Raw genomic sequence first — 10907 nt, 5'->3', positions numbered from 1 at the left:
ACTAAGAAAGTATGTGTGGCTGCTCCTATAAATCTCAAGACCATGTATTTGCTATAAACAATGCGCTTGTGCTTGCAGGTTCCCGTCACAGTCGCTCAGCTGTGCCGAAGAAGCGGATGCAGAACCTGCACCAATATGCCAATTTGTTCCACTGTTCTTTTTATTTGTCAGGTACGGTGGAAGTAAATAAACTGCTGTGGTAACCTCGTATGTGCAGTCGCTCCTACAGCAGTGCTGCCTTCTACAGTGTGAAGTCATGCACGTGCATGCTCTTCGTGCACAGCGCTTCAAATTTCTGTAAGGAAATACGCTGACAGCTGAACAACTGCAAAGCACTCGTGACAATAACGTTATTTTAAGATGAGGAATGGGGAGTTTCATCGCCAGGGTCTACACTCCACCCCATTGCTGGTGGCGAGCCCCTTCAGAATAAGGATCGAGGTCTTATTGTAGAACACACACAGACACACTCGTCGAACATAATACGATAACGGAAAAAGTCTGTGGCGAGTCGCAGAGAAAAGTAGACAGGCAGACAGCAAGGAGGCAACAGAATGAGACTGCACTCGGCTCGCTAAGTACTCGAGCCCGTGCGCGCGCGTCAACGTTTATTTTTGGCGCGTATCTTCCGGTGGCGCCGACCTGCGGCCGCTACAGGGCTCCCCCCTCCCCCCCCCCCTTCAGAGCGGAGGCGACGTGGGGCTGTGGACACGAAGCGGAGCAGCCCAAGTAACTTTGCGACGAGGCTTCGGAGGAGATAAGGCGGGGGAGGAGTCCTCGCCAAGAGCGAGTGGGGGAGCGGGGGCGACGGCTTCAAGGTAGGCCGGCTTGAGGCGGTCCAGCGAGACGACTTGGCGCTGGCCCGCGATGTCGATTGTGAAGGTCTTGCTGTTCCAGGAGAGAACACGGTATTGGGTATTGTAGTGTGGCGAGAGCGGCTTCCGCGCAGCATCATGGCGCAGGAACACGTGGGTGCTCGTGTTGAGGTCGAGGTGGAGGAAAACTTTGGAGGGGGGCGGCGACCTGGAGGGAACCGGCGCCAGGCCACGAAAGAAACGTCGGAGCTGCTGGACGTACTCGGCCTGGGGAAGAGAACGTACGCCGTCGGTATCGCTCCAAAAGTCGCCAGGAAGACGCAGTGTCGTCCCGTAAACAAGCTCGGCTGCGGTGCAGGATAGGTCCTCCTTGAAGGCCGAACAGATGCCCAGCATGACAACAGGCAAGTGATCCACCCAGCTGGTTTGCACCTCGCGAGCGATGAGCGAAGCTTTCAGCTGACGATGAAAGCGCTCGACGAGGCCGTTGGAGGAAGGGTGGTATGCCGTTGTGCTGATATGGTGAACACCGAGGAGAGCCATCAGATTCTTGAAAAGGGCACTCTGGAATTGTCGGCCCTGGTCTGTGGTGATGCGCGTGGGACAGCCGTAACGGGCGATCCAAGTTGAAACGAGGGCGCGGGCTACGGTATCCGCCGTGATGTCACTGATGGGGACGCTTCGGGCCAGCGGGTGTAACGGTCGACAATGGTTAGTAAGTAGCGTTGGTCTCGGGACGGTCCACGGGCGCGGTCAGATCGCGTGGGAGGTACAATACTGACCTCAGCTCCGGTGTCAACTAAGAAGCGGTACTTCGCAATTCGGTCGGTGACAAAGAACAGGCGGCTTCCTGGAGGGCCGGAGTCGTAGGCCGCTACTAACGTCCGGCCTCCGCATTTCCCGACCAAGAGCAAGGCCGTGTGCATTTGAACGCGTTGTCGCCGTATTTTTGATGGTACCAGCAAATATCGCTGGACGGGCGCTGCTCATCGGCGTGAGCAGAATGAGAACGGCGGCGGGTGCGAGAAGGAGAGCGTCGAGTGCGGCGTCGGCGAGAAAAATCAGGGCGCAGACTCTCGACGGCATCCGACAGTCGTGCGACTTGTTCTTGCAGCGATGCAATAACATCGTCAGCGGCGCAGGAAGAGGTAGCGGGAGTTGCACGGGAGACAGGCGCGATAGATGGTGAGGAATGCTCGATAATCCTGTCCGCAAGCTGAACGAGGTGCTCAAGGGAAACCTCTTCTGAGCCCGCTAGCACCATGCGCACTTGCTGTGGTAGCCTCTGGAGGAAAAGCTCCCTCAATATTGGAAGCTGAGTGTCGACTGCGCTGCCGAGCAGCTGCCGCATGCGATGGAGGAGCTGCGACGGTCTGCGGTCACCCAATTCCTCACCGGAGAGCAGTTGGCGAATGCGCGACTGTTCTGAGCACTCAGTGCGGGTTAGAATGGCTTCTTTGAACTTCAACGCCAAGCGTGCCGACGGAGGGATTCTCGATAAGCTGAGCGGAACGGGGCGGCGGTGGCTCCAAAGGAGCGTCGAGGGGAATGTCCATTGCTCGGGTCACCAGTTGTGGCGTGCCGCAGAGAAAAGTAGACAGGCAGACAGCAAGGAGGCAACAGAATGAGACTGCACTCGGCTCGCTAAGTACTCGAGCCCGTGAGCGCGCGTCAACGTTTATTTTTGGCGCGTATCTTCCGGTGGCGCCGACCTGCGGCCGCTACAAGTCAAACGAGGACCATACAATACCAAACCACATAATAACGAACGAGAACCACGGAACACCACACGAAAACCGAACAACAAACGAAAACAAACAAAAAATATGAAAACGGAAGTACCTTACAATAACAAACAGTGTGGAACCTTTCTGAGCAAAAAGAACTAATTTTCTAAGTTGACATTCAAGAAATGCGTGTGCGCCCTGTGCCCGACAGTTAAGGACACCCTATTCGGAATACTTATAATTAATAAATAAATAATAATATAATAATAATAAATAAATAATTGTTTGTTTCTTCCTTCATTTGTTCTGATTATTTGCAGGCGCGGTTGTGCCAAACTGAATGTCCTTCTCGAGTACTCACATGCTTTTGCTGAATACAACTGCAGCGTGAGCGAAGCTGATTAGGGACGAGGGCCTGCTATCCAGTGCTGACTTTGTCATGCTTGTTATGTGGAACACGTTCCAAAAAATGCAGCTGCACATCTGAAACTCTAATCAGTATCATCGTCATCTAAAAGGGAGCGTCGTAGCACCGTTGTGAGACCAGACATGCTTTCTGAATATCTTCTATGGCACCTTCCGCGGTTTGCACACTTTTGTTCAGCATCGAAGTCTCTCATAGGAACCACTTTGCATTAACTGTGACTCCCATCTTACATGTTTTTTTTTTTGTGCAAGGGCCCTCTCGCACTACACACGTATGGTCTGCAAATGGCAACAGGACGATTTGGAGCTTGAAACATTGTGATTTTGTCATTTTTGCCCTCGTGTACCCCGTCTGTGAAACGTAAACAAAAAAGTCTAACACGAAATGCTTTTGTGAAGAAGGTCACTGATAATGAGTAAAGAGACTGTACAAGTTCAAGTTTATTCAAAATTTTATATCAAGTTTACACAACATCAAGTTTATTCGAGTTCAGCATTTATTTCTTGCACTTATGCGTGTCAGGATACAACGAACGTGCAGGGAGGTCGCAAAAGACTGCATTTATTGTTTTGTGACCTTGCTACAATGACAATATATATTTTAGGAATGACAATGGACAGGTACACTCTCTAAATCTGTAGCACTAAATTTTAGGTTGGAATGAGCAATGAATAGCAACTTCCTTCCTGATATTTTCTCATATATTCTGAATTTTAAATTTAATGTGATCAAATATGTGATAATATAATAATATATATAAGAATAAGAATAATAATATATAAGAATATAATATGTGATAAATGAATGTGATCAACAGTAGATGTAAACAACATCAGTAGCCAGAGAAGTGCATTCTCAAGAAATAATTTTCTTCTTATAGCATATATGTGCATGCCTACTAACTGAAACAATTATCACAGTTCCCTGACAAGTTTTAATTTTTGAGTGTACTGTAGAGGCGGCTTAGATCTACAACAGTTAATACAAGGTATTATGTACTGTGAGTACCTTCAAAAATCCCATGTGACACATATGCTTTTACTTTCTGGAGGTGCTATGGTAATCAAAGTTTGTGGGCACTACGTAGGTTCTGCACCCATTTCTTGAGTATGTCGAGGCAGCTGTAAAGTAACCTGTATTGATTATGATTATTCCAATTTTTGTGGTGCATCGACAACAAAGGTCATAATACATCAGAACATTGGTTTGGATGCAACCAGTTAAAAATGAATAAGTTGTTTAATAAGAAGAAATTCTACGAAGAATTATAATTATTATATTGTTGGGTGAAGGAGCCTAAGATGTATAAGGTGTAATGTGTGTTTCTGATGTGAACATGTAAGAAAATGTGCAAAATTGAGAGAGGCTAACCACAGTGCGCGCACTGAGGTGGTTCCTTCCTGTAAAGTAGAAACCCGTGGATGAGGAACATGATACTTACCTGTACACTCAGTCGCATCACACTTCATAGACGATCCTCTGGGTAGCCCCATGAGGAAATCTGTATTGAGAGACCACTTTTGCCTTAAACACTGCTACAAATAGCACGACACGCTACAAATTATTATTATTATCGCAACAAACTGACGATATAGCTCAGACACAAAAGCGGTATTCAAGTCGCGCCACACCACCGTTACGTAGGATTATTTGTCACAAATCAAAGCAAGGCACAAAACAATACCAATACATGAAAAAGTGTGACAATCTTGGTCTCATGATGACTTAATACCGAACTTGTGCGCGAAGGTAATTCAAAGAAATTAATGTGCACTTGCTGCCGTTGAGAAAACCGTGTACCATGCTAGCAATGCGTGCAGAAAAGCGCTCGAGTGTTCGCACACATATAGATAACAACACTACCAGTGTAGTGTAACATGTACTCTCAAGCATATTATGCACTCAAAATGTATTTGCCGCGGGGTAAAATGCAAGTGTGTTCGATCGATGCTCGGAAGAGCGATCAAACAACCTGCATCCAGTGCTCGTTTTGGGCAAAAAAAAAAAAACACACTTTATAATTGTCAACTAAATATACAGAATGGACGCCTATTTATTCCTTGATAAAGAATGACTCACCTGTATAAATTTAGGCCCTGTATCCTTGCCAGTACAATTGGTGCGACCGTAATTGCAAGAAGTTGCCATGATGCGGCGACTGTTGTGGGTACAGTAAGGTGGCGACCGGTTTCTTCACGCTCGCGCTCCCTATCCGCGATCCAGCCTTTTACAATCGAGATCAGTGGTGCTTATAGATATGTATTACGGATGAACGTGAACAGGAGAACAACGACAGACAACCGCACGAAGACGGCGTTCAACAACAGCTAACATTTATTGCAGGTCACTCTGCCCGAGGCCTCCTGGTCTTTATCTGGGTCTTTATGTCCTGTTTACTAGTTGTCGTTGGCGCTTGACCTACCTTGCCCAACCGATCATCACCAATCTCTTGTAACAATGCCAACTAAACCACGTGCACATTGCTCAACCACAGCAGCGCTCTTGATCCTGTACTAGGCACATTCTCGTGGTGTCTCCTACCTTCCTCTCCCACTTTATGTACTCGTGTGGTTTGCCTCCTTGCTTTCCACTTGATTTTTTGTCAGTTTCTTCGTCTTAACGCGCGTTTCAATGTAGAGCTTTATTTATGCATACGTACATTACATACAAGAGAGACCGCAACATCTCATCACGTGCCGTCATCCAGACGATGCGAAGCAGTCTGTTTGGTACCCTCGAGCTTGCCTTCTGTTTGTGCTGGTGAAATATTCGCGTAGTTTCTTCGTTACGAGTTCTTGGCTCATTAGGTTAATCACCCTGCGTTGTACATTCTGGAGTGGTTGGAGCAGCAGTCGCGTCACAACGGCGGAACGTTCATGAGATCACGTCCTTTGACGATTCTTCCTCAGATTCACAACGCATATTCTTCTGTGCGCCCATCTGCGTGAAATCGTGCAATGAAGTCTTCTTGCGCGTATCCCATCTGAGGCACATTCTTGCCACATGTCCCCTGCTTTATTCATCTCGATTTATTCATTCTTTGCTTTCGCGCAACACAAGCTGTTTCCCGCCACTCTTTCTGCGCCTGAACAGGTCGGATATCACCGCTATTGTTCTTGCTGCAAGAATGGAGGAAGATGTGTTATGGGCCATTCATAATTGATGACGCTAACGGTCGTAGACAACATAGAGTTCTGAGTACAACGAAAGAAACGTGATTTGCGGGGAAAAAAAAAGATATACCGGACGTTTCAGGAAGGTTCCCCGGCTGAGTACGTGGTAATCAGGTGGCGCTATCGAAAATGTCTCTTTCCAGTGAGCATCCCTGCAACATCGGCCAAGAACAGAGCAGTGAGCTTCTCATTTGCATACGCTGATTAATTCAACAAAACTCCTGACTTTTAAATTTTACTTCAGACGGTTTCGTAACCTCTGTTTTACCGTACGAGCCTTTAGCAAAAAACGCCTGTGGCCACCTAATCCATCGTGTTGTCTCATCCATCACAGTGAGATACCCAATTTCGTGCCGTCTCATCCACCGAGCCAAGTCATCCACCATGCTATCTCATCCACCGCGCTGCCTGATCCATTTTAAGCTGATAATCTGCTGGGCAGACCTCTCTGCAATTCACCGTGTCACCTCTTCCACCGTGCCATGTCATCCGCATCCAGCAAAAAAATATTCTAGAAAAGCCCGTATCGACAGTTTGTGATTTCTCGAGTGATAATTAATTTAGGTTTACATAGGAGAATTGCTTGCCCGGTGCAGCGTACCAGTGCGCTCATTCGCACAGCTATCTCGCTGTCAATTACTTGTTCATCCGTCTGGTTCACGAAGGCTGCGTTCCAGAACTTATCCGGGTCGACCCGAGAGTATGGGGTAGCTACTTTCCGCGTTCCAAAACCTACTCGATGACGTCGCGACCCCCGTTCCAAAAGCGGGTAGCCTACTCGAGAGTAGCTGCTCGAGATCGACTCGCTCTACTCCCTATCAGACGGGAGTAGGTAAGAGTAGTGACGTCAGAGCTGTCGTCTGCATTGAAATCTACGGTCGTCTGCTTTTGCTGCTGCCCGTCTCGGCAGCATCATAGAGGACCCAGGAAAGTTCTAGTGCAGATCTTGCAACCTGATGTTTTCTTCGGAGCAACATCAACGGAACCATACATACAACACACATCAGATCGTTGCATGTGAAGGTCGAAACCTGTTTCTGTGCGTTTCAGAGCTAGCTGCGGACGAGAACAGCGCTACCCTTTCTCGGAACGTGCGGTAAATACCCTAATTCGCGGCGTAAATGCTTTACGAACCCACGCAGATATCCCCATACCGAGGTCTACAACGTCACACTAAAGCGAAGCAGCGGACAGTGGTTCCTATGTCGCGGGGCCCAAATGTCAATGTCGTCTGCTGTCGCCATGTTGAGAATCGTACTCGCGCCCGTTCCACAACTTGCCCGAGGGTTACCCTACTCCCATGGTCACGTGATACAACTATGTCACGTGACCAACTCCTACTCGAGGGTTAGTTGTGGAACGCACCCGAAGATAAGGAACAGCTGCAAGAGAAGCTTCGGTATTCCTTCTCATTCTCTACCTTATTGCGCAACGCTCGTGCAGCTTTCAACTCCATCTATACGTAAGGGCATTCACTATGCTGGTCCTTGAAACATTGAAAATATCTACATGTTCCCAGCAGTGCTCGAACCATGGTCATTTGACTCAGAACTACAGTAGTTTAAAACAGAAGTATTCCGAACATTCTAACTAGGTGGGGCTCTGTGCACATTATAAACGACAGGGTTGAAGTAAATTTCTGTTTCGTAAAGTCCAAACGAGCGCAAATGACAGCGTTCAGCATCGAAGGCCTCTAGTTGAATAGGGTTAATAACTGCTTCAAATCCTGCCACTACATGAGAGACAATCCTCGTTGAAAGCCATTCCGTCTTTTTAAAATCTTCAAACGAGCGCATGCAGTGAAATCCCTGAATTTCACTATGGAAATGAACCGAAACCAAAACCGCTCCTCACAGGAGCGCATGATCTTCGCCGACAGAGGCCTATCCCGCCCGCAAAGCGTTTGATCTGGCCAGCAGCGCTGTCGTTCCTGTGCTCCCGACCGGTGAGGTTTCAGCATCTGCTAATTTGCATAGCAAAATTCTGCAATAAATATTTCAACGCACGTACACGTCTCAGGATTTTTTAGAAATGATACAGCTTTCAAAGAGGATTGCTTATTGCCATTATGTTATCTCGCTTTTAAAAGCAAGCAGCAGCAATATATGAAACAGAACAACAATATGAAGCTGCTTACAGTGGGACTACGACAGCGTGACCGCCAGCTATAAAATCCAATGCTGAATAAGTTCCTGCGCATTGAATCGGTATATTTTGCACACTGACCATGATTATCATGAGGAAGCGCCGGAGACAGTGTTCATTTAGTTTTTGTATCGGTACGACTTGTCATTTCAAACGTGCTCTGACCAGAACTTTAACAAACCTTTCGTTTGCATCCATTACGAAAGTATAATATTCCTCCAAGACGCACGAGAAATATTTTGGCTGCGCGGCAGTGAAGTTCGCCAAACGGGGAACCAAAACATGAAAGAACTGATGATCTGAAGCACCTAACCTTTTCAGTGACTTTCATCTTTCATCGTTAATTTCTTAGGGGAACCGAAAACTGGCTTGGTTTTCCCTTCTCCGCACGCGCAATCGGCGCCGAAATCTAGACTCTTTATAGTACATGTTCCCGTGTGTGACGCAACATGATGCTCATGTTCATTGGACACCCAGACCGGAAGTTGTTAGTGAGTCAGTAAGAGCGGCATACGAGAGCGGTCTTCAAAATGAACATCAAAGCAAGCAATGCGGAGACTCCGAGCCTGGAACTCGTGTCTGACCTTTCTGCGATCGAGAAGGAAATTATGTTGCGTGAGGAACAGTTGGGGAGCCTTAGTTTCGAAACATCGTCGATGCCGCAAATGCAACCCAAAGTCGAAGCTGCACGAACGTCAGGCACAGACGACGGAACACCATGAATCGCTTGTCTTCGACAGACTGGTTAGTGATGAGCTTTTTAGCGCAAATTATGATCGAACGTGTAAAAGTTGTAAGTTTCGTGTCCACACATTTAACGTGCACTTGTTGTTTAAGGTGCCGGTGGCGCTCGTGTGTCTGCCCAAGGAAATGAAATGCTTCTGCTGCAAGGAGCACTCCCGAAGAACTGCAGTACGAGTGTGTTAGAAACCACGAGGATTTCCAAATTTTATGCCTCAATACGACTGTCCTGCAGGTGACATATTTTGAACTCCGTGGGCAGCGCGACCCTGTGAGCGCCAATAGTCACAAGTATATATCACATAGTCACATATGTGTTGTTGTCAAACGATGCTAAAATTTGGACGCTAAAAGTGCACATACATTTCTTCCATCTTGACTGGCCCTATATGACTAGACATGTCTGTGGCCACATATTTTGTCTAAAATGCAATATTTTGTGCCTTGAGGACAAAATGATGTGCTCTATTACATTACATTTATGAATATAGCTCCCTTGCACATAGTGGTAAGTATGTCTTTGATCAAGGCTTATAGGAAGCTCCGCGGACCAACATGATTAAATTTATGTTGGGCCATCCAATGTAAAGTTAGTGCATGTGTGCTCAGTATGCAGTGTTGTGTTCCTTATGTCAGCTACATCATTCTGTTGTCTTCTATAGTAGCAACTAGTAGCAATTACCAGAGGCTGAAGGAGGGCAAAAACGCACGTCTTTTGGCACACATGTGCGAAGAGGTGACAGCGATAGCTGCATCGGTCCACGCGCAACAGTTCGCGGTGGGATTCACTATTTGCACTCCAGTCTTGTCGGATCACGTGACCCCGCTCTCTGACGTGCCAAGGGGGCGGTCCATGTCCGCAGGGCTGCGCGCTGCGCTGGCTGTGTTAGTGTACTTGCTCTTGCTTGACATGTGGTCTTTTTCTTTTTGCCTTGCTAGCGCTGGAAAAACTTTTATGGTGTGCCGTATATCGTGCTGAAATTCTACATCCTTTGAGCCAAGAGGTGGTCCCGATACCTCTTCACACTGTCTATAAAGTACGGCGTCACATAGGTTTACACTGCTGCCGGACATTCTGGGCTGTCTGCTGAGAACTGTAATGAGACCAATTTGAAGCCCAGCATCATAAGTTGGCCGGTTGGGAGTTGCATTAGCTGGGGATAAAGCCACTAGAATACGCTCACCGTTGTATCCGTAGCATTACTTTGCTATCGTCGTGTTATAGTCACTAATGATAAAACGCAGTACATTGTCCATCGGATGAAAATGCTGCCAACAACCAGAGGTGGACGATCACCCTCACGATATCTTTGTCCTCATCTCACTTTTTATAGACCGAGGCTTCCACTTACCTCACCGTCAAGCCTAATTATTCCTCACCTCACCCTTTTCTGGAAAACCTCACCACCAACTATCTCTGAAATTTTTCCTCACCAAACCTCAAAAGTTCGTCAGCCAATTCTCACCTGGCCTCAAAATGTTTTAAGGGAATCTTCCCGGCCCCAAAAATGCTTTTCGCATTCCTTCCCTTCATATTTTACATACAGCCTTCCGAGTTCCCACGGATCTACCGAAAAATCGTCACCCTTGCTTCTGAAGGGGTATTTATTTTTTGTGTACATCCCATCATATCTTTGTTCCCATGGAACACATCCTGAAACAACGTAATAATCGAGACATGGAAAACTGGTATAAATAAATACCTCACCTCACCTTAAACTTCCTTCACAAGTTTGTCCTCACCTCAGACTTTCTTCCCAAATTTTTCGTCACCTCTATCTTTCTTTCGAACTTTTCTCCTCACGTCACCTGAATCATATTTCCAATGTTCATACATCACCTCAACTCACCTCAAACTCCGTAAGGATGCCCACCTCTG

General features: G+C 47.1%; 1 protein-coding gene across 1 annotated transcript; it reads right to left on the bottom strand.

Annotated features, from left to right (window-relative positions):
• Positions 1-680: 680 nt before the first annotated feature.
• On the bottom strand, positions 681-1358 carry LOC135383248 (uncharacterized). The gene has a single exon (XM_064612792.1). It carries the CDS (start codon positions 1356-1358, stop codon positions 681-683), a length of 678 nt encoding a protein of 225 aa, XP_064468862.1.
• Positions 1359-10907: the final 9549 nt, after the last annotated feature.

The sequence above is a fragment of the Ornithodoros turicata genome, chromosome 1, assembly GCF_037126465.1.
Source record: "Ornithodoros turicata isolate Travis chromosome 1, ASM3712646v1, whole genome shotgun sequence".
NCBI classification, from domain to species: domain Eukaryota; kingdom Metazoa; phylum Arthropoda; class Arachnida; order Ixodida; family Argasidae; genus Ornithodoros; species Ornithodoros turicata.
This window is presented reverse-complemented; position numbering and strand designations above follow the sequence as displayed.